The sequence below is a fragment of the Motacilla alba genome, chromosome 2, assembly GCF_015832195.1.
Source record: "Motacilla alba alba isolate MOTALB_02 chromosome 2, Motacilla_alba_V1.0_pri, whole genome shotgun sequence".
Classification (NCBI taxonomy): Eukaryota; Metazoa; Chordata; class Aves; order Passeriformes; family Motacillidae; genus Motacilla; species Motacilla alba.
In genome coordinates, this window is record NC_052017.1 from 67,371,494 (window position 1) to 67,395,595 (window position 24,102).

General features: G+C 38.8%; 1 protein-coding gene across 3 annotated transcripts in view; it reads left to right on the top strand.

Annotated features, from left to right (window-relative positions):
* Positions 1-24,102, top strand: part of LYRM4 (LYR motif containing 4) — a 93,425-nt gene that overhangs the window by 29,452 nt on the left and 39,871 nt on the right. The window contains exon 3 of one of the 3 annotated variants that reach the window (XM_038127266.1): positions 248-24,099. The exons of the other annotated variants lie outside the window; for them this stretch is intronic. Within the exon in view, the coding sequence (XP_037983194.1) occupies positions 248-265 (18 nt within the window). The 3' untranslated portion in view covers positions 266-24,099. Of the gene's footprint in view, positions 1-247; positions 24,100-24,102 lie in introns of those variants that run through there. 3 annotated transcript variants of the gene reach the window in all.

The window sequence follows — 24,102 nt, forward strand, 5'->3', positions numbered from 1 at the left end:
CCCCCAACCCCATGCTCAATCATCAGTCTCTCAGCATATTACAATTTCAGTTTTTCCTTTTACAGAGGAAAATTCCAGGGTTTTTCCATTTCCAGCATACAGAGGGAAGAGGCTCCTCCTGAAGCTACTTGCATTCTTTTCTGGCCTTTCAGATGAACATTGCTTCTCCCCACAGCACACTGAAAATATGTTTTAAAATTTTCCCCTGCCACTCTAAATCAGTTGCCTTTTATTTTTTCTTTCACAGATGGTTTTTCAAGTCTAAAGAATTTATTCTTTTCTTCATTCTCAAGATAAGGGCAGTCTGCAAAGACCTCCATTTGCCTTATTTGCTCCAAGAATCTGGTTTCATGACTGATTCATTTTTGTCCATCTTATTATCTTTGTACTTCTGTTGGTTGTCACTAAAACTTTTCCACTCTTCCAGTTTCAAAGGTGACGCTTGCTTTCTTACTTTAAAATTGATTGTCAAAATGAAAGCTGTTTATACAATCCACCAACATTAACTGTCATTTTACAAAACTTAAAAAAACCAGTTACTTAAAAAAGAAACAACCCTTTTCATGTTCCTTTGTGTCTGGTATGTCTGCATATATTGTAATCTTCTGGGTATCCACTGAATACCCCTGTGGGTTATCATAGACCAAACATGGTCTCTGTCACCAACACCATTTGACTGAATTTGCAGCCAGGTAAATTCACAGTGATCTACTTTTATCTTGACAATTAACATATATGTGGCCTTCACATAAAAGCTCTTTCAAGCAAAGAAGCTTTGTCATTGCTGTGTTATTTTACAGTTTTGTCTTTTTTGCAGTAATTCAGATTCTGTCTAGTGTCTCTGTAGTTAGCTGCTTGTATTTGAGGGAAATGTGTTTCATCCATAAAGTTGTGATGAAGGCCAAGCTTAGGGAAGACAGTTACTTGACTCTGATAGCAGCATGTCTGATCAGGCCCTTGGAAGTTTAGGCAGGGAAAGCTGTTTTCTAGACGAGAGTGTAGAGTGAAGTTTAATTAGTGTTTACGCAGTCTCCTTGGTACTTGGTGCATTGCTGCTGTCTTTAGCTTTGGGCTTTCTGAGGTGAGCCTGGGTTTTTTTTTGGCCATTAAGAGCTACAGCTGCAGTGCCCTTCATCTTCGTGACAGGCATTATGCCAGTACATTAGTTCTGAAAGCAAGTAAAAAGAAGAAGAAAGAAGGAGCCCAAACTCTTCCAGTCACAGTTAAATCACAGTTTGACTGATTCCTGTTGCCATGCTTTCTAGACTATGTCAGATACATGTTTCCCCTTTGAGGTGTGTGCTGCCTGAATGTCCTTCCTTGGCTGTTGGCTTGGCAGGAAGTGAAGCATTACTAAGCAGAGTTTTGGACTCATCTTTATCATTTTGTCAACAGTAGAAAATGCATAAATGCATACTTTAAAACCAAAATCTGCTGTTTATGTTGTTAAAATAAGGTCCTGTCCCCCATCAAGACAGTTATGAATATTGCAGTATAGTGGCTAAATAATACATTCATAGTTTTTCTTCAGTGAGCATAATTGACTTGCTGAGCAGTAGCTTTGATAATTCTTAACCATGTTTTCACCCAAGTGGGTGGTTAATGAGAGCATTATGTGACCTAATCACGTAGCCTTTCACATTAATACAGATCTTGTTTATAATTCTCTTGATTTTGTTGTTGACCCAGTACTTTGGTTCTGTGTTCAAATTATCTTAACTTTAAGTGAAAATATTTCTCGTCTCACAGAAGTCTAATTTCTATGCACATTTGTCAGTAGCGAATACTTAGTGGGAGTGATTACTCTAACTGCTCGTGCCAGTATACCTCTGGGAGGTTAATCAATCTTGTGCTTCTTAATTGACATCAATAATGTGTTTACATTTATCAATATTTCTTAATTGTCAAGTTATAACTGTGGAACTTCAATAATAAATCATACCAATGGTTAACTTCATACATTAGATTTTTAAGACTCTCCTTAAGCATTTTGACATGTTGTAAATTGCTTTTAAAATGATGTATGTATACTCATGGGGGAAGAGCAGAAAAAAATTGGTATGCAAAGTCATGCTGTCAAATAATACTGCAGAACTGGCCCGTTGACAGTAACATACCTTTACCACATGTAGGATATGTTTTATGGGAAGAAAAGGGGAGTAAGTCTTTTCAAACTGCTTGTTTTATTACTAATAATTTTGTGACTGTGACAGTGCTCATACATTTGTTGTGTCATCTCCAAGAAATTGTCAGAGCTGTGACTTTTTCCATTCTCTCAGTGTTGAGGCAAGACAGAGGACAGAAAGAATTACCAGTTCTACTGCCCCTCTGCAGAAGTAGCAGGGAGCTACTGGGAGATCAAGGCATCCTGATTTTGATGGTGCATTTCACCAATGCCCTTAAGATACTGAGGTGGAAGTGAAGGAAGCTAGCTCTGTTTAAATATAAGCATATGTTTAAAGACTTGGGTGCACAGGGAAACAAATTATTTGCCCACATTCACAAAATATGCTTACAGCAGAAATTAAGGTGTGAAAGTCCAAGTCTTAGTACATATACCTTCATCATCTGCCTCGCTCTCTTCTCTGCCTCTTTTAAACCCAAGGAGCAGTATTCTGAAGAAGGAAATTTGCACAGACAGAAAGCTGACAGGATGCTGATCACATTGTGTCAGTCTTACCATGTTTTATGGGCTACATCCAAGACAGTATAAGAACTTAAAACCTTGCCTAATGAGAGGTAAAGAAAGAAGATGATGCTGTTTTCTACGTAAGTGAAGACCAGTATGAACACCAGGAACATCAAGGCTGGTTTTTATTGAAAAGACTAAGTATTAAATATTCCAGTTTAGACTAGTAGCCATTTTGTTGACTTCTTGCAAATGTCATAAGTCATAAATCAAACTTCTCCCTCCTTTTTTGAATGACACAGGACTGATAAGAAACAGCTATTAGACAAAATTATAGTAGTTACCAAATCCAATTGCATTTAAAGCAAGTGTCTGTAATCAATGTCTCTTGAAGAGTAAAGCAACTCACAAGAGAAATCCATTGGCACTTTCTTTAGCGTGGCAGATTAAGTACCTTCACATTGCATGTAGAGAGCTTTGCAATAGGTTGCTTGTGTGAATAAGTGATATTTAGATTCAAAAGCAGACATTCTGATGTGCAGCTGGTCTGCCACGTCAGCCCAGACACTGCTGCACAGGTTCTGAGCTAGAGGTCATTCACATCCATGTCTAGAAAGGTAAACTTGGGTCAGTGTATGAATGTGGGAACATACACGAGTCTTTAAGAAGTTGTGACCTTTCAGCAACATTCAAATTCTATTTGGGCTTTTGGTTTCAAAGCTACTACTGGTTCTTGAGTGGTGCAAGAAGCTAAATTTAGTGTGGCTGTGTGGTTGGTTGACCTTGACTGGACATCAGGTGCCCACCAAAGCTGCTCTATCTCCTCAGCTAGACAAGGGAGAGAAAATACAATGAAAGGTTCATGGATTAAGAGAACTCAGGGAGAGATCACTCACCAATTACTCTCATGGGCAAACCAGACTCATATCGGAGAAATTAGTATAATTTATTACTAATCAAATCAGAGAAGGGTAATGAAAAATTAAACTAAATTTTAAAAATGGCTTACTTCCACTCTTCCTTCTTCTGAGACTTAAAATTGCTTCCAATTTTCTCTACCTCCTCTGTGCAGAGGCTGGGAAATGCAGGCTGCAGTCAGTTCATCATACATCATCTCTGCTGCTCCCTTCTCCTTAAAGGGGACTCCTCACCCTCTTCCCCTGTGTCACCGTGAGGTCCCTCCTGCAGGAGACAGTCTTTTATGAGCTTCTCCAGTGTGTGTCATTCCCATGGGATGCAGTCCATCAGGAACAGATTGCTCCAGCTTGTTTTCCTCACAAGGTCACAAATCCTGCCAGCAAAACCTGCTCCTCTCCACCAGTCCAGAGGTCCTGACTGGAGCCTGCTTCCCATGGGGTAGCATCCCAGCCTCCTTCAGCCACCCACCTGCTCCAGTGTGGGGTCCTGCACAGGCTGCAGGAGAATCTGTGCTCCACCATGGACCTCCCTGGGCTGCAGGGGCACAGCTGCACCACCATGGTCTGCACCCCAGGCTGCAAGAGAGTCTCAGCTCTGACACCTGTAGAACTTCTGCCCCTCCTTCTGCACTGACCTGGGTGTCTGCAGAGCTGTTCATCTCACATACATTCCTCTCTCCTGGATGCACATTGCTCTCTCCTGGATGCATTTGTGAAGGTTTCCTTTTTTTTTCCCCTGCTTAAATGTCCCAGAGGCACTACCACTGCTGCTGACCTTGACCAGTGGCTGGTCTCTCTTGTAGCCAGCTGGCATTGGCTCGCACAGACACTGTGGGAAGCTTGTGGCACTTTCTTAAAGCTGCTCCTGTAGTCTCTCCTCTACCAAAACCTTGCCACAGGCTGTTGGCATGAAGAACATAAAACCTTCTATGAATTGAGTTCAGAAAAAAATTATTCACTGTTCTCCACAAATACCTTTAAAGTCATCACAGCCTGAAGTGTAAGTAAAACTGGTTCAGTTGTCAGGTTTTCCGTACTTTGGGGAAGACTGAAATAGTTGCGACCAGGTCATCAGGTGGGATGTGTTTTCAAATGTATGTGGGCCTGGTACAGGAAATTTGTGTTTCAACCTTCCTCCGTTTCTCAAACATCCTACATTGAGTGTATGCTGGGGCCACTGGGAAAGTAAGGAGTGTAATTAATATCCATAATGTATATTCTTGGGCTAAAAAGAGAGGATGACTCTTTTGTTCAGAGGGTAGCTGAGCAGATTGAAAGCAAGTATCTGGACTTGTGTTCACACATTTATGCTGACTAATATGGGTCCTTGAGAGCTCAAGGTACTAAGGAAGTCACAAAAATATAAGCTACAAAATTATTTAAGGATTCAAGAACATGAGCTTTTTTCCTTCTGTTACAGTTTCATATTTGAATAAGATCAATACAGTGTAAAAGTAGAACTTGTGGTCTTTTTCATCTTCTGGTAAAGTACAGGCCATCTGTGATTCTATTCTTTCCTGTATCTTCAACTAAAAGGAAAGTAACTTTATTCTGCAAATCTTCCTTTGGGGAAGCTGAAGAGCACTGTGGAGCTTCACAGTGCACTTTAAATTTTTCACAGGGGCTTAGCATATACATCTCCTTTTGTAAAGGTGAGAGCTTTGGGTAGAGTAGTGATGGGGCTTAAGAAGTACCCAGTAACCATCGCCACAGACAGACAAGAGGCCTTTCATAGAGCAGAATGGTTTGGGTTTGAAGTGTCCTTAAAGACCATCAAGTTGCAATCCAAGCCCCCTGCCATGGTCAGGGACACTTTCTGCTAGAGAAGTGAAGCTCAGCTGATCAGAATTCAGTGATGGTACTTCTAATTTCAAATGTTTGTAGCACTCTGCAGTTAGGAATATATTTTTTAAAAACACTACACAACTTATACTATTGCGTGCAAGTCAGTAGTCAGTTCATACCTGGCCCCCTGACAGGACAGTTGATCTCGAAGAAGCGACAGATAATTCGGTCTAGATCAGGTCACTTTTTTTTATATCTGTATAGGGTAATTAAATCCAGCTGCATAGCTCATTAGTTACATCAGTGCTGCTTGAGTTTGGTTTTTTGTTTTTCACCTTATTTAAAAAAAAAAAAAAAGTTCTTTATTTGACTTGCTGGCTAAGGCTTTTTAAAGTGTAAATAGCAGTCTTGTACCTCTAATACAGAGTGCTGTGAAGCTGAGAGGAGAACCTGACCTACTCTTAGGAAAGAAAACAAAATTAAGAAAGGGTGGAACGTAGGAACAGAGAGATCCAATGTTTCCCACAGTATAGTAATGAATATGACCTTTAATATTGAGGCCTTTGGATCAAATTTAAGTTGGCATTAAAATTTTCTAATAAATTCCCTGCTGAATCTCAGAGTTTTTTTCCTCAGATTTAATTCAGTAAGGTCACAATAAAGCAAGTGCTGTCTGGGCCATTGTAATTGCTCTCAGCAGGCTGATAATGTTATAGCAGAGGAGTACCAGCTACTGCGCTTTTATTCTTTTCTTCAAGCACTCTCCTTCCTCCATGCTTGCTCCTCCTGCTCTCAGGTCTGCCCTAAGTAGGAAGTGAAACGTTTTTAAATGCCATTTCCTTCTCATTGTAACACATTTTTATAGTGATGCTTTCCTGATTCTCTTCAACAAAGGGAATAAAATTATAGCCTGTCTTATTGCAGAATAATTGGAGGCTTGTATTTCCTTTCCTTAATTTTCATCCAAACATACTTTAAATTCAGCTTCTTCAGTTCTTAAAGACTGGTAGTTCTAAACATGCAATGCTTAGTTCATTTTAGCTTAGTGGTTTTAGGATTGTGGAATAGATGTACAGCTAAGTGAGTTTCTCTTAGACGTAGGGAGAAACACTGAATACCCACAGTACTGTGTTTTATTTAAAAAAAATGACAAATCACAGCTCACCACAGTGAGGCAGTTGTTGTTTGGGTCCTACACATCTTTTGCAGCTTTCAGAAGAGTGTCATTTGTTTCTTGTATGAGTGCAAATTTATGCTTAGCATGCTACTGGTAGATCTGTTACTGCTGTGTTGGAGGTAAATAATGCCCAGCAAAATGCTGTGATCATGGTTCTCCCTGAAATGTGACTGTGAGAGACTCAGGGCAATTCTGCATGAGTTTCCAGATGCAACATCCTCCTTTTCAAAATCAGACTGTCTGTCTAAAATGTCAGCTTTCTGTCTGTAGTGGTGCACCTGTGTGTATCATAGCTGCTCCTTTTTTAACAAATGAAGAGATATCTTAGAACTCTGCAACTGGATCACATGATGGGGCCATGATGGGCCAGTCTTTTAGGTGTGGGGCTAGATACACTTTTCTTGACTGTGGGCACAAAGTAAAAGTTAATGTTCCTCAGCATAACTGGTGGCTGAGGCCTTTGTTGTTTCAAAGGCCCAGCCTGGACCAACCATTCCTATTTGGTTTCCAACACCTTAGTTGGCCTCAGATTTCCCCATCTCCACCCTTCTGATCCATCATCTCCTTGCACTGTCTTTCCCTGAGGCCCAGAATTTCTTACCTAAAGTGTCATGCACAGACATGTGTGTGTGTCTCTAGCTACATGCAGGCATTTACTGCCCAGTGCCTGTGGCATTCATTGCTGCTAAAGAAACCAATCCTGGTAGAGAAGAAGATTACTGGCGTGGATATCCCACCGATTATGAGCGTAGTCAGCTAACACGTTCAGTGGGACACGTCCCACGTGCAATTGATTGGAAATTAGCAGCAACAAAATATGTTTTACAAGGGTAGTTCCAGCTCTGAAATGCATGCAGCTGTATTCTGCCAACCTTCAAACTCCATGGCAAGCAGAATTGATCAGGACATGTGAACAGTTTTGATATTACCTAGTGCTGCATACCTGTGCTAAGTCTGCTTCAGTAATTAAAAACAACAGATGATGATCTTCAGCCATAACTTTTCACCTGCTTGGTTATTGCTCACTGTTTCTTCTGGTTTTGTTTTTTTTTTTTTTTAATTGCTCTTGATGACTACTCTCAGCCATGGATCATATGGTGCTGGTAGGATATATACCACAGTGCCAGTGCCAGCATGTTTGATGAACTTAAGTGAGAAAAGCCATCACTTCTGCAGTGTGTGGGATTTCTCTCAGCTACCATGCAGGCATGTGACAGGAGATCATTCCTGATCAATTACTGCCCTTTGCTTTTTACATAGGATATGCACATTTTAGTTTATATATCCTGCTGCTGCCAGAGGAAACTAATTTCTAGCACCAGAGATGCAACACAGTTACTTGAAAGCAGAATGGTCTTGAGCTGGAATGATGTTACTGACCTGAAACACTTCAAAAAGCTTGATTCTGAAGCCTGCTGTGGTTAGAGCTTGCAGTTTCTGAGATAGGTTAACACTGCTGTGAATCATTGTGAGACATGATCAGACTGTTGCTTTGTAAATTAAATAATGAAGCCTTTGTGTGTGAGAGTTTCTACGGTAATTGGTAGTTAGACTGTGCTTTGAAAAGATCAGAGTCTACATCACATGATGGTAGGATCTGGAATTTGTTTTGCAAATTTGACTTTCAGACATAGAGACATGAAGTCTTCCAAAGTCCAGCTTTGATTCATAATACTTCATGTATTAACTGTAGCAACAGGAGTGAGTAGTCAAAATAGCCCTTTGGGTAGCATGATTTTTTAAAAATAAATTAATAATTGGGCTTGAGTTATTTACATAAAAGCTCCTGTGGTTGAGAGAGACTTTCCCTTAGTTTTCCTGTAGATCTCAACTGTGAAGAAGTGGTAAGTTCTTTGAAGGATTTTGATAAAGCAGCAAAAGTAAAACCTATCATCCTTGCCAGTTCTTGGCAATTTGCTTGTATGAGTTGCCATTACCCTGGGACTTCTGAGGTGCTGTATGAAATGTAATAGCATTTGTGAATCAGTCCACTTTCAGATGCCAAATTGCATGTATTTAACACTTATTAGCCTAGATGTAGCATTTTAAAATCCTGCCACTCTTGCAAAAAATTCCAATTCCATATACCAATTTTACCCTATTACAATCATACCTCAAAATGCGCAGTGTGGGATATGGGATATCCCAGCATGGGATATGAATTCAGTGATAAAAAAAAAATCACTGCAGCAAGCATCTGGGATTTTTTTAAATTTCTAGGCAGAATGTCTCTTATTGTGGTAAATAATAGAAAGTTTCATCTGCCTTGCTCAGAAAGTAAGACTTGACTAGATTTGACTATGATATTTTGTCTTGAATTTTAACCTTTGATATTATTACATTATTTATAAATGTTCCTCTCTTTACTGCTCTCGGTCTCTAAAGACTAGTACTCACAGCAGTCAGAACACTTTTGTAGTAAAAACCATTAAATACTTCCCAGTCCCATGTGAAATTTTTCAAAGAACTGACATCTTCATATCACAATTCAACACAATGAGTCTTTCAGTGCCATTTGATTGAAGTGAAAATAGGGGCATTTCAGATTTCTATTTGTATTTTATAGTGTTGGATAAGCAGGACAGTTGGTAGAAATCATGTTGGGGGGGGGAAATGGAAATTCTGTGTTACTGAGGTCCATTTAAGCAGTATATGTTCTGGAAATATTTCTATATTAAAGCAACCAATTGCATGTGGTTTTGATTTGGAGATGCTAGGGATTTGAACAGATAAGGCAGGCTATCAAGTCCTGCATCATATGCACTTTCACATTTGGTTTCATGGCATGACTCTTAATCCTGGGATCAATGGAAGGTGAAAAGCAAATAAAGCTGTAAATATTCATATATTTTTTGTGTACTCAATCCTCATAATGGAGAAGATTGCATACAGAGATTTTATCTCCCCTGGAGTTGGTCTTGCAATTCTTCTCATATCTTTAATGGCAATGAGTAGTCTGTCCCTACTCAGATGCTGTGCTCTCCTTTCTTTCAGGTGCTCAATGTATGTGCTCATCCACCTCCAGATGATTTTAAACCTTAATCTTGAACCTTATTTTTCTTCAATCCATGTTTTAAAATAAGAAGTATTTAAAAATAAATTAAAAAAAAAAAAAAGCTAGAAGAGTAACTTAGAATCAAAAGAAGATTTCTGTAAGAGGCAGGACTATAAGTCCTGAAGGAGGAAACCATGTCTGCTCTGATCCTGTGGCTGTTCTGCCAGTCTGTGTCTCTGGGTCACATTTGTATTTGTATTGGCACGTAGCAAGTGCCAAAAAACCCAAGAAGAAGAGAAGGAGCTCATGACATTTCTTGCATTAGTTTTCCTTTTTTTTCTGTTATCACATTCAGGAGACTGTGACCCAAATGATGATGAAATGCTGCTTCCGATATCCCATTGAGATAAAAATCACACCCTTAATAAGAATCTGGGCTGTGTTTATATACTAGGCCACTTTTAGAAACATGTTTTTTTTCATTTTTAGGTGAGTTTTAGATGTGATTCAGACTTTGGAGGTACTAGCCTGCTTTAAAAGCCATTATTGTTGTTCATCTCCTTGTGAAAGCAACAGGCAATTTTGGGAGGCAGGAATGGAAATACCACTTCTCAAAGATTTGTTTGGATTGTGATGCTATATATTTAGAATTAAGCATTTCTTTGCTATCGTAGCAAGTACAGAAATGCACTAAACTTGTGGTTTCTAGAAATATTTAGTCTGTTCTTGTTAGCAGACTGTCCTCCTGTGCTGTGGATATCAACACATGTATTTTGGCTTGTTTCTACCATTTGTTACAAACTGAAATAAAATGCTAGAAGCTTCCAGATGAGTATCAGGAGGTACAAGATAGGCAGCAAAGCAATTCCAACAGCATGTGACAGTGAGTGATACCAAAAGTACAAAGCTGTGACTACACGATTCAGGGGGCTGCTTCCCCCACCTTGGCAGTTTTCCTGCTTCCCTGCCCTGCAGAGGGCTGCACTCCTCACATGGTCCCACATCTGCTCTCTCCAGCACTTCCCTGGAGGGAATAGAGAACAAGTTGTTACTCCACAGTTAGAGCCAGTGAGTGTCTCTGTATCCCAGGGCTCAGGCATGGGATGCTGAGGGTCTGTACCATGCACAGGTGAGAAGGATGAAGAGGATGTCAGTAGCACATTGTATTTTGTACATAGAGTGCCATTTCTTGACTCCCTGTGTAATGAACTTCTTGTTCCCTCAGGGACCACACCAGAGGAACGAAGGAAATTTCCCCTTATGACAGTTCTACGTTGCAGCCTCCTAGAGACCTAGAACCATAAGTCCAAACTATGTAATAGTCCTACTGTGTTGAGTGATGTCATTGATTTTTGTAGGGATATTGTGGAAGATTCAGATTTTTTTTCTATCTAAAACGTGTATTGGGGGTTTTGATTGTTTTCAGTATTTTGTGGGCTTGGTAACTTCATGCATTATTAGTGCTAGTATTTGATGCATTAACCATCAGCTAAACTCAAACTTTTTTTTCATCAGAAATCTTTTCAAAAACAATGGCTAAGGCATGTCATGTATTCTTCTCCCCAGAATTTTCAAAAGCGTTGTAAGAGAGAGTTATGCATTTGCTGCGGAGCCCTTTCTCATGGGAACACATTTCGTTCAAAGCTGTCTTTGAGCACTTAAGTAGAAGGCAGAAGGAGGTGTTGTTGTAATATTCTTCTTAATAAACAATTTGAGCGGTTTTTTTTACTCATGGTACAAATACTTCCTGGCATTGTCTCTTCATTTGGAAGATTGAAACCCATGCATAAGGACAGTGCTTCTGTGACACAACTTCAGGTTGACTATAGATATTTTTGCAGTAACTTATACTAAATGGTAGTCACCATTTAGTGAAACAAGAGGATGCATGGAGAGCAATATCATGGCTAGAAGAACATGGCGCCAGAAAAAAGGTCTGTCCTGAGATTAAAGAAAACATTTAAGAAGCATTAATGAAACTTAGCAAGGGTAAAATAGTATAATCTCTTTGCCCTGTAACCGAGTGAGAAAGCAGTGTATATTTATGCTTATTCTTTTTGGATATCCAAGAAACTTGAAAAGGTTATGAGATAGTCAAGACAAGAATTTTTTTAATGACCTCTTAATTTTGGTTCTGCCACATACCTCACACACATAGAACATCATTTTTGCTTTTTATCTTTACTTGTTGTCTTGGATTCTCCCTTTTTTAAAACAGGTAATTCTTCAGTCATACATATAACACAGTTGTTTTACTGCTCACTTAATATGAAAATGCTTTTTGGTGTGGAACGCCATGAATATATTTTTCAGTTAGGAAATGCCTTTTGGATTTTCAGCTTTGCTTTAGAGAGTTTGCAATCATTTGGTTTCAAAGTTCATTTGCGATATTGTGAATAAGGAAATTAAACCATTGTAAACCATACTGTTAGAAGAATGAACAGTATCTTACAATTACCACTGCACAGATAGCGTCAGGCTGGAAGTGTTATTCATTCTCTGATTGATCTCATATGTAAAGATGGTTTCCAGTTGACCTCAGTCAGAAGGGGCCTGAATTTTGCCTCCAAACAATGTTCTGTCCCTGAGGTTTCTGTACTTCTTATCAAAGCATGTGTGATTGGGCACTAGGTATCTGTCTAGCCTGATTATTGAGTACAAGTAAAGTATTTTATGCCTCTGCAGAAAATTGAGCCTACCTTTTTTCCCACCAATTTAGTTTTCATTGCACTAAGAGGATCTTAAAGTGTTTGCTGTTATTTTATGTATCAGTTTGTCAGTATATCTCTTTGTACTGTGTGTATGTAAGGAACAAGTGATGTTTTGTAAACAAAATTTGTTGTTTAAATTTTATTGATGACACATTGCAATTAATTCTTCTGGAATTTGATAGAGTTTTTCTGTTTTTTCTGCTTTTGCTAGAGCTGGGTTGTTTGTGGGTTTTGGGTAGGTTTTGTTGTAGTTTTGGTTTTTGGGAGTTCTTTCTGTGCTGCCCTTTATAAGTCATGTTCTCATTAATTTTACTTATCATGCTGTGTCAAGACACCTGCAGGACTGGAGCATTCTTTAAATCCAGGGGCTTTTTATTCTTACTATTTGAGATTCATTGAACACATTTTAAACAGTGTTTTAAAGCTGCAGCAAATTTTCTGTAGTTTTAAAAATATATTTTGGTTGTTGACAGTAATTTTCTATGTCTGGCTATGAAATTCCTCCAAGTTTCTGCTCCTAGCATGGTTTAAATAGATTTAGGGAGTGGTGTATGTATTGGAGGTATCTTTGTCAACAGAGAAATCACATTTTGAAAAAACATTTAGGAAAATTAGTGGATCTTTTTTGAAGGAATATAGAAATGGTATGTAGAGTGACAGAAAGTGGCAGAAACACTATCTGTTGCATTGGAACGCAAGCTTAAATGATTGGCTTAACAGAAAAACTAATGTAGTCTGTTTTTTTTCCTTTAGAGAAGCAAAAACTCTCAGTAATCTTTTTTTAGGTTACATGACATTCTTTGTTCTCAAAAGACTGACTCTTTGGTGTCCTGTGCCATCCTGATATTTAGCATTCTAGTGAGACTGAATTCTCGTAGACCCAATTATGGAAAGTCAGTAAGTGGCATTTTTCTTTATTATATTGAACAGCTTTTAAGTTACACACTGTTGCTCTACAGATACACTGTAAAACTGATGTAGGAGAAAAACACAATAAAATAATATTAAAAAGCCATTTACCCACCTTCCTGTTTGTGCATGGCACACTCCATGCATGGTGTGGTGGGCATGAAGCCCCTGGACAGTGTGCGGTGGGACACACAGCTGGTTGAGAACTGGATCAGTCTGTCCTGTGTGTATCTGAGGCACAGAAGGACAAACACAAGGGCAGCTGTTACTCAGCTTCTGAGCACTGAGAGCACTGGTTGTTCTTTTGGTGCTGTTTGACCCCTATGTTCAAACTCAGGTTTTCTTAAGGCTGAAGGCCAGATGACATAGGCTGGAAATCACTGCCAAGCTATCCTGATTTGCTAGTGCTAGCACCCTCCACTACCATATCAACAAGCATCACCAGTGACTTATTTAGCTTACAGAACAAAAAGCTGCTCTTAACAGTAGTATCTTGTGGACTTTGGTTTTGTTCTGTACCTGTGCTTCAGTAACAAAGAAACTTTACAAGGGCTACGACAAACTGAGGATAACATTATTGTATAGCTACACAAGGAGCTAGGGAGCTGGAGCAGAAATCATGTTACATAGTTTTATTGTTCTATAAGCAATTTCCAAATACCAGTATTGTTTAAAAAGCAAATTCTCTGTCTGTAAATGATGCAGAGCAGAAAAGCAGTGTTTGATTTCATCATGGTATGTCAAACCTGTAATTTCATTTCTTCTCTCTTGAAAGTAATCATGTGATTGATCTGTGGTGTATGTGCTACAGATTATTTTTCATGCAGAAAGTGACACATCAGTAGTATTTAGGATAGATTTCTATCCATAGTGGCTTTCCGATTTTAGACGTATTTGTTCTAGCATTAGTTTTTAAGACCAATGTATTTAAAATATCTTTTTTTAAAAAAAGGTGTTTTAATTTCTGGGTGTCCACTGTATGAACTACTGGATCTAGGAAGACTCTTGCTCATACTTCATGGGAGAAAATACAGCTTTGGGAATAGATAAACACTGGAATTTCAATCAACATCCCAATATCATAATTTTTTATGAAAACCTTTTCAGGGTAAGAACAGAAATTTAACTGAAACAGTTCATAGTCTTAGCTGTTGTAGCATCATCACTTGCCATAAGAAATTAAAAATAAAATTGTGGGCATAAAAACGCAGTGTATCCATAAGGTTGCACTAGAGGCAGAAGTTGTAATTCCTAAGTTGTTTCTACAAAATTCTGCCTTTCTTCCCAGTGGAAGTAGAAGTTAAGGTGTACTCTTGAATTTCAGTTTGTGGAAAGCTGTGCATGTTTCATCCCAGTTGCAGAGAAGCTTTGACAAGGCAAGAAAAGTGTTTTAATATCACCTTCAATGCCACGCTTGCCTGTCATAATGAGAAAGATGCCTATTTGGTGACTGCTTTTTCCCAGCTCAAGCTAGCTGCCTCCAGCTAGACTTTTCTTTGGGAAGATCAATCACCAAATTGCATATATATCTCTTGAGAAATTCAGTGTGTGTGAGCAGTAAGCACAAGCATCAGTAAAAATTCCCTATTTCAAATTTTTCACTGACTTTGAAAGATTTGCTAGTCATCATGGTGATATTTAACAACCGTAAATAAAGAGCACATTTTATGACTAAAATAAACAGCAAAGCATTTTTATTAATTATTAGGCTTGAAAACAAATATTTTTTCTCATATCTAGGATTGGTTCTCCAAATAACTTTATAAGTATGTTGTCCTGGCAATGTAGGTAATTTATGATACAGCCAGGGGTGTAATAGTTCTGTGAATAAAGAGAAGCTTTTAGCTTCCAGGGATACAAAGTGTTTTTCATGAATATTAAGTAAACTTTAATGATTGAAGAAAAGAGCAAAGTGGAGGACAGTCCTTTATACCTTGTCTGAACTGGCCTACAGCCACATTAATGTTTATAACAGATTTAGAGCATAGCTAAAATAACAGTAAGGACTTCCTCCTCTTTTTCCATACATTTTTCACAACTGTTTAAACATACATGTAACTAAAAGGGTGAAGGCTATCTGTTTATTTACTGTAATTTACAGGACTCATTAAAGAAAAATGGAAAGTAACTGTAATCACTGCTGTTTGAGAAGTAGTGATGGATGGCAATTGAATGGTTTGAGGCTATTAATTGCAAGAAGATTATACTAGTTGAGATACCTCTGATGTCAGGTGCTTGAAATATTAGTTATTTTAGAGACTATAAATTGGACTATAAATTACTAGTAAATCTGTACTGAAGTGATTAAACCCACTTATTAACTGTCAAACATGGGCACTATTTCAAGTTGCAACTCCGTCATTTGTATGCTGGAAAGGGAGCTAAAAGGTAAATTTAGGGGTTGTATGGGAATATTTGGAGTAACTAGTTACTTTTGAGACTGAGCATTTCCTACTGTGTTTTCTACTCCCTTAATGATTTTTTTGTTCAGCCTTCAAGTTTTAACAGACCACCACTGGCCTTTTCAGCTGACTGGAGGATGTTCTTGAGAGGACGGAAGCCGCTTCTCTAAGGTGGACTTACTAACTTACTTAACCACATGGGGGAGATAAAAAACAGCAGATCCGAGCAGCCTTCATGCAGGTCACAAGTACAGTTATGGCATCCTCGAATTTCCACTGCAGGGTCTGCTATTGCCAGACAGTACTACTCTCAGTAAAGCAATATTTTTTCCCAGTACAATGAAGAAAATATATTGCACTGCATGGGTCTTCTTTGTATTACCACCCCATGCCATTCTTCTTATCATTAATCAAATGTTACTTACTGAAACAGATACAGGATTGCTTAATGGTTTGGTATTGGATTTATTGAACTTTAAGGAATGAGAAATGGAAAGAGTAGAAGCTGAGGAATAGTTCAGTAGTTTAAAAAAATTCCTATCAACTTGCTTGTGTAGCTGCCAAATTTCACCATGTGTTTACACCCTCACATGCACGTACAGACACTTAAAGGATTCCAATACCCTGCACAATATTTAAAAAAAAAAGCTGAAAGACTGAAGTGTGTACATTCAAAGTGGTGAAGGAAAAAAAGCAAGAGGACATATTTTTCTATTTATCCTCTCCCATCAATGTTGTTCCATTCCAAGCTTGAGGCGTTCTCATTGGTATGTTGTATGTGGCATGTGAATATTTGTAGGAGGATGTTAGCAGAGCAACAGGCATTTTGGATAACTATTTTTTACATAAAAGGTTTGATTTGGTCATTGCCAAACTTGGCATTCTAGTCTTTTATATGCGCTATTAAAAGTGCAGTCAACCATGGGAAATATTCCCCAAAAATGTTCTGTTGGTAATTAAAATAATAAATAGCTGTAGCTTATACAAAATAAAACCTCAGTGATGGACATCACAATTCCTCTTACATGCCCTAAGCTGGAGCTAGGACTCAGGGGCAGGAGGGCTCCTGTTTTCATTCCAGTTTCATTCTTATACTCTGATATTTCCATTTTTATTTGGTTTTAGCCATTTCTTGTAGTTGAGGACCAATTCTCTCCTCCTCACTGCTGCTGAGTATCTGACGTTTGGACTCTGCTCAATTACTGAAGCAGTTTGCTCTCTTTTTTCATTGTGCTTCTCAGTCAGTGTTCAAAAAGTGTTCCTCTTTTGGTGTTGTGACTTGTAGCATACAGTGACTTCTTCTCTTCCTCCCTGGGGCCCAGCATAAGTCTTTCCTCTGCTGCTTGTAAAAGGCAAGGTCACCTGGCTGCTGCTGGGAATATCCCAAGCATGCACAGGGTGTGTTGGCTCCTTGTCCAGAGATCCCAGGCATCAAACCACTTCACAGAGCTGTCTGTGGGTGATGCATTATTTAGCAAACTTCTAGAGATGCTGATTGCCTGGAAGCTCCCAGATCCCCCCTCCACATAGGCTCCTTCCTCAGGCTGCCCACTGCAAATGCATGTATGGCAAGTTATTAAAAGAGAAAGATTGTTTATCAGTCTTTGATGTTTAAAGAAATGTGACAGTCATTAAAAAGTCCATAGCCCACCATCATTCTTCTGTTCATTAGAGAACCTGTAGCATACATTTCAGTCATCCTTAAACAAGGTCTCTTAAAGGAGAACTTTCCAGTTATTTCAAATAGTTCTCTCAACTAAGAAAATAAATCTACTTCAGTATCACTTGTACTCCCATGCCTACCTCCAGAGGGTACATGTGGCTGTTGCCTGTCTTTTTTACCAGAGGGACTTACAGCATTTTATGTCACTTTTACTTACGGCATCACAGAAACCCGTTTGTATCCTCCATGCACTCTCCAGAATCTTTTAAGCATTCTTTAAGAAGAATGAAGAAGATTAAGAAGAATGAATCATCAGTCATTCCCTTACAATTTGGTGTTGAAATGGAAGTCCAATGTCCCTGGAAGTTGCAGCATTTTACCAGTGTTCAGCTCAGGAAGGAGTGTCAGAATTTCATCCCTTGTTCTTTAACCTTGCTCACATTTTCCATAAAGCTGTATAATTGTTAACACTCAGTTATGAAGTGTGTAGTATAAATGACATTTCAGTTAGGGTAGGACATGTTGGAGCATTATGGTTGATTCAAGTGGGTGATAACACTACATATGATTTGAATGTCTTTTCTTGTGAGGAAGGGAAGAGCTTTTGGCTTTTTAATATCTTGTCATTTAAATTAAAGCAAAAGTTAATTGCCAAAGCCGTAACAAGAATTGTAGCAGAGGTTTGCTGCTACCCTGCCCTATCTCACATGGCCAACTCCCCCTGTTTAACGTGGGTGTAGCAGGCTGTCTCACTGCAGGTGAGGAGCTCTGAATCAGCACTTTGTGCTTGCTCAAGGCTCAGTAATGTGAGGTGTGGCTGTAAATACAGCCCAGCAGGAAAGGGCAAAGCTGGCTGAGAATTTGGGTCTTAACATAAAGCTCCTTTCCCTGTAGCACATCGTTTGTCACTTAGGGAGCAGTTGTAGGCTAAACTGAGAATGAAAAGTCATCTTCTGAAATAAATACTAGGAGGCAAAGTGAAGAAAAGTGTATGTCATTCCACAAGAGGAAAGTAATCACAGCAATGCTTTTATTTTCTAAAAATGGGTTTGAAGGGTGCCTCCTTCACATTAGGCAGTTCCCTGAATGGTCATTTTAAGTCTATTTTTGCATGTCTGGGATTAAGAAAAATGTTGTTCCTCATATATAACTGTTTGTTCCAGTACACAAAGTTAGCTACCTCTTCAAAAAGCTTTGATGTAGAATAAGGCAGATAGCACAGATTATATGTAGTTCTTTCTGTGAATACTGACGAATGATTGCTGACTTTGTGATAATTCATATAAAAGAGAATTTTTTTGTATTTATTGTCTCCTGTGCTGTCACACAGGTAACATCCACTCAGGCAGATATTCCTATCAATGCCCAGGCTGTTGCATCACTTATTGGGTGGCAGATGCTTTGAAGAATGGGGAAACCTGTGGGTTCCTTCACCAGCCTCTTGTTCCTTGCTGTTATCAGGCATCCATCGAAACCACTGCCAACACTGAGCTATAGCTGGTGAAGTTTTTAATAGATGTGCAATGCACCTACAGTTACTACACCACAGGTATTGATGTTGCCTTACCTACTGCTACCACCTCGTATATGCCCAGTGACCCTTTTAGAAGTAGGGTCAGTTTCTCCACAAAAATGCATTAATCTTTTGCAGTTGGTTACTGTTTTGTTTGTGCGTTTGTTTTTGGAGTACTGCAAAAACTTTTGTGTTTCACTTCACATATTGTTAGGGCTACATCAACTGTGTTTGGCTCTCAGTTTTGTTCTACAAGTGGTAACAGTGGTGTTCTGCTATGTAGAGTATGCCCAGAAGTAAACAGGAGTTTCCAGTGAAGCCTTCTGGTTTACCCCATTCTTTTTTTATTATTATGAATAAAATTAGAATGCATCATAGCCAAACTAAAACATACATGCTGTTTTAAGTCAACTTTACTTTTGGCAATGGAGCTGTAGTAACTACTGATATCTGAGAAAACACCTGATAATGGAACTGTAATGTGAAGCAAAATATGCTTCAGATTTGATTGGGAACAAGTTCAGAGATCTGGTGTGGCATTTTAGGTTGCCTACAGTGAAACCTGTGATCCTCACAGATTGTAAATTGATGGAAAATTCTTCACAGTAATCATCATTGTGTTGGCATCGCAGAACTGCCATGGCAGTGAATTGTGATTTTTAAGAATCACATTGTTACATCAAGGGGATCATTACAGCTGAGCAACCCAACCAAAACACTGTGAACAAATGAAACTGCTTGTTTAACAGCACGCTGCCAATCAGTGCTGTATAACTACTTCATGCTTCAGTCTGCAAAGGCATCTCTGAGGACTGAGGTATTAGGCAGAGAAGTAGTGTGAGAGAAAGACTCGATCTGATTGATAGTTGCTGGACAATGTGGGTAAGGTAAAACTCATCCCGATGCAGTTGTTCTGTTTTCTGCATGACAACAAATTAATTGGAAATGTCTGTTTAGGTAAAGTGAGAAACCAGTACAGTTTCATTTAATGGGATTGTACCCATACTAACTGGGACAGTAGTCAGTAATTATCTATACTTTTTAAAAATTCTCAAGCACAGCAATTTCTTTTCTTAAAAAGACATGGCAGTGTTATTCCACTGAAAGTATATTGGTGAAGCTTGCCGTTTGTGCTTGTGGCTCTGTTCATCCGTTGTTGTTTAAATTTTGCATCAGTGCCCCCACAGGTCTGGGATCACTCACTGATTAAACTTTTTGGGCCAGCTATGATGTGTTCAAGCTTCAGTCATAGCTAAGGGTAGCCTAGTTGGCATTTTCATGCTGTATTGTAAGATAATGAATTGAACATACAGAAGAAGGAAAATTGAGGAAATCTTAAAATTCTTTTTTGTGCAAATATTTGAACATTATCACATTTCTATCATTTTCTCCTGCAAACCGTTTTGATGGAGCTGAGAACTGAATGTTGCCAGTCTACAGTATGAATAGCAGAAATCTGTATTTGTATCTTGTTTTGCAGGCTGAGCTTCCCTGGATGCAACAAGGGGTCTCATACAAAAATAGAACATGGCAGAAAATCCTTCCTAGAATGCAGTACAATTTCGGGGAAATAGTCTGATATATTTAATTCTTGCTGTAATTAAAGGGTCTTTCAGAGCAATGATTAATGTGGAATCCAGAGGTTCACTGTGGGAACTGTTTCTTTCACATTTATACAGACAAGATTGATTGGAACTAAAATGTATTTATATGACAGAAGGTCTAAAAATACAAAATGTGCTGTAAACCCTGTGTAATTCAGCTTATCAATGTCAAGTCATCTTTTGTGGCTTTGGTTTTGCATTTTTAAAATTGCTTTAACATGTTAGCAATTTTGTATTTTATTCTATAGGGAGGAAGAAATAAAAGAGGCGCTTTCTGGTCTTGTGAATTATATTCTGCTAGAATCAGAATTCTCTCCTGAATCTGACTTCCATAACAGATTAGAATAGCAGTCTCTCTGATCTCCTGGGGCTTCCAATTATGATTTTTTTTAAGTTTACTGAACTAGTGTTTGAGGCAATACAGAATTCAGAAATGCAGCTCATCAGCAGTTTGCTGAATTTGAGTTTCTGCTTGCAGAATATTAAGGAAGTATGAGTGAAGTTTAGTAAAATACATTGAGCCATTCTGCAGCTATATATTGCTGCTGCAAAAATATTACAATTATTTTGTAGAAAATAAAAGGCTATCATCCCATTAAAATGAAATAAAATCTGTTCTAAAATTCATAAACTAAAGCAAATTATGAATGCCCATATGTGAAATTAAGGGAAGGAAGTAGTAGGATGCAGTTTTTCAGTGCATCCTTTTTAGTGATTTTGCCATACAGGAAGTACAAAGGGAGAGGCAGCATTAGAAGATGCAAGGCAGAGTCTCCCCTGGCTCTCCTTTGTTCTGCAGCACCTCTCCAAGGCTATTACATATTCTGCTGAGACAGACTGGTGTGTGCCTGCTTCATGGAGGAAGTTCCATTTTGGAAATGGGATGTTAAAAGGAAGTAGTTCCCAGCTGCTGCTTTTGGAGAGGAGGAAGCCCTGTTAATAGGAGAAATGATGAAAGGAAGGGAAGACTTAAGGGCACAAGGGTAAAGGATGAAATAATGGATAGAATGAAGCAGGGTGGGAAAGGAAAAATAGTTGCTGCTGCATTCCCTCAATTTTTCAGGATTTTCAGCTCCCTGGTATTATTTATGTGGGTTTGACCAACATTACATAGAAAGAAAAAACAAGAAATGCCAGTCTTTGCCAATTAGTGTCTGCCTAAGAAGTAACCTACTTTCTAATTGTGTTTCTCTTTCTTCTAGGCTGCTGTTCTGAATATGTCAGCTTTTACCACCTCCTTTTTAAATTATATGCCCTGATATCAGGCAAAAAAATGTACCCTGTTTTATGGTTGATGATCTGACATAGATACAAAATCACACCAGTGTTACGGAGACAGCTTTCAACCTGTGGTAGTTGTACCTATTCTGCCTATCCTCCTATTGTACAAGACATGTTAAATCAGAGCAGATTCTTAAGGATCAGGTTTGTGTCTCTGCTTGAAAGATATATGTTGATTTGATATATAAGTGAAACAAAAAGAGAAAGACTCCACTAGGGTTTCTGTGTGCTTGTCCCCTGTGTCATTAAGGTCTTGTGTTGATTTCACAGTTCTGCATATTGGTGTTGGTCAGTTTCAGAAGCTCTCTCAGAAACCAAGGGAAATTGAAATTACTTTTTTTAAAATAAATTGTTTGGCTGAAATGTCCAATTAGCACCAGTCCAATTACAGGATACCCTGGTGCAGGAAACCAGGAAGCAATACATCTTGCTTCCTAGGATGAAACTTCATTTTATTTTTAATCAGTGCTATTAAGGAAGACTTCCTTGGGAGCAGGCTTCACTGAGGGTTTGTTCATTATCAGCTCAAGGTGAAGCCAAGGGAAACCTTTCTTATTTCATACCAGAATTGATTTTTAAAAAAAGAATAAATAACAAGTGCATGCACAGGAGGCTGGTGCATGTATTAAAAAGTGGAGTTGCCACTGGTAACACAGCTGATTTCCTTTGTTGGAAAAGTTGTTCATTACTTACCTGAAGTGAAAGGTTAATGGCCTGTAGCAATCTGAAGAAACCCCTACAAAAATGCACAGCAAGGATCTAATGTGGTACAATAGTGCTTTCCATGTACTTTTCCTCAGGTAAGACAGACACAGAAGATAGTGCTTGCTGTTCTAATAAATACACTTCATGAAAAGAAGTACCCAGTAAACTGGAAAATTAAAAGGTCCCTGCCACTGTCAAACAGACAGCTGTCACCACAGGCACAAATTTTGATTTCTTTTCTGAGGTTTGCAAAACGTGCTGATTATGCTTTGTATAGAACTGCTGAATTTCTCCTTAAGAAGCATCTTCGGTGTAGTAGAAGTGCAGTAGAAGTAACTTATTTTGTAGTTGTATCTTTTGCTTTAATTGCTTTCTCAATAGCTGGAAACTGTTTCTTTGGCACACTTCTTTTTTTCGTGCAGTTTGAACACAATTAAAATTGAGATCTTGTTTGGTGTTTTTGATGCTGGGGTATTATGAAGAATTTTGTTGGCTCTTGAGCACAAACTCGAGCACTTCAGGGACATAATTAGGCGCCTCACTGAGACGTCTGTGATGTCGGATGAAGCCAAGTCACTCAACAGCTCAGGGAGAAAATGCAGCGTATGTGTTTCAAACCAAAGAAGAATTTAATGGGTATACACTGCAACCATCAGTCTGTCATTGAAGAAAAACCTTAAGTTGGCACTGCCTCTGGAAATGACAGAGCTGCCTGGTCCCTTATGTATGTGTAAGTAATTGGTGTGGTACTTGGGAAAGGGAATCAGGCTGGCTAGGAAGCAGTTTTTTCCAGGCAGGTACCAGAGTGATGGTGGGTAGCTTGGCCACTTTCCAAGTCACTTTACCAAAAAGCTGTACAGATTTTGATGTCAGCAGGAGCAGAAAGGGGAAGAGAAAATGCAGGAAGAGGCAGGACTGCTTTTTTTGAGTGACAGCCATAGCCAGTAACAGGATAAATGTGCATCACATGAAAGCAGCTGAGTAGTGCTGGTATGAGTTCCAACATGGAGTTGGTTTCCCAATGAAGGCATCTAGGCAGCCCCCAGACCAGAGGAACAATCGCTTGCAAGGGGCTCGTGGCAGAGGGGGAGCCCATGGTGGACTGTACTGCTACAGAGAGAAACTTCAACCAAACCAGGTGGTTGTGGACATCCTCAGGGCCATGACTTGTCAGGATATAAAGATAACAGGGAAGTGGTCCACAGTGCTTTTGAGTAAGAATTCTGCCAGAGCTAACTTGAAGGAAGTGAAACCACATATTAAATCATCAGAACTTTTTTTGCAGCACTCAGGTTTTCCTCCCATGCTGACCAGTCTCAGCTGGACCATAGCTTGAGAGGAGTTGATATTGAGTATTAAATATGTATCAGCAGTATCAATTTATTTAGTGCCAGGTGCTGCCAAAATGTCTTTTTTGTCAATGATATTAGCATAGGCATTGGAATACTGTGTTAAATTACTTTTTAATCTGCCCCTACAAGCCAATAGCTGAGTGTCACATAGATCACAGTCTGTTTGAACCTAAAAGTATTGCTTTAGTCTCACTTTTCCATATTGAGTAAAAATTTCTATAAAGCATGTATCTGTATCTTGATTTCCTGGAGTAGTATTTGATGAACCTACAAATTCTGACCATGTCACTTAATACACATACGTGCTTTCCTGACATAATTGAAAATTATTTAACCCAATTGTCTACCTGCTTTTGGCACATACCTTCCTCCCCAGTCATCTTCCTTCTCCAGCATCATCATTTCTCTTACTATGATTGTTCCTTACTTCCTGTTTGGTAGTTTTTGCTTAATTCATTA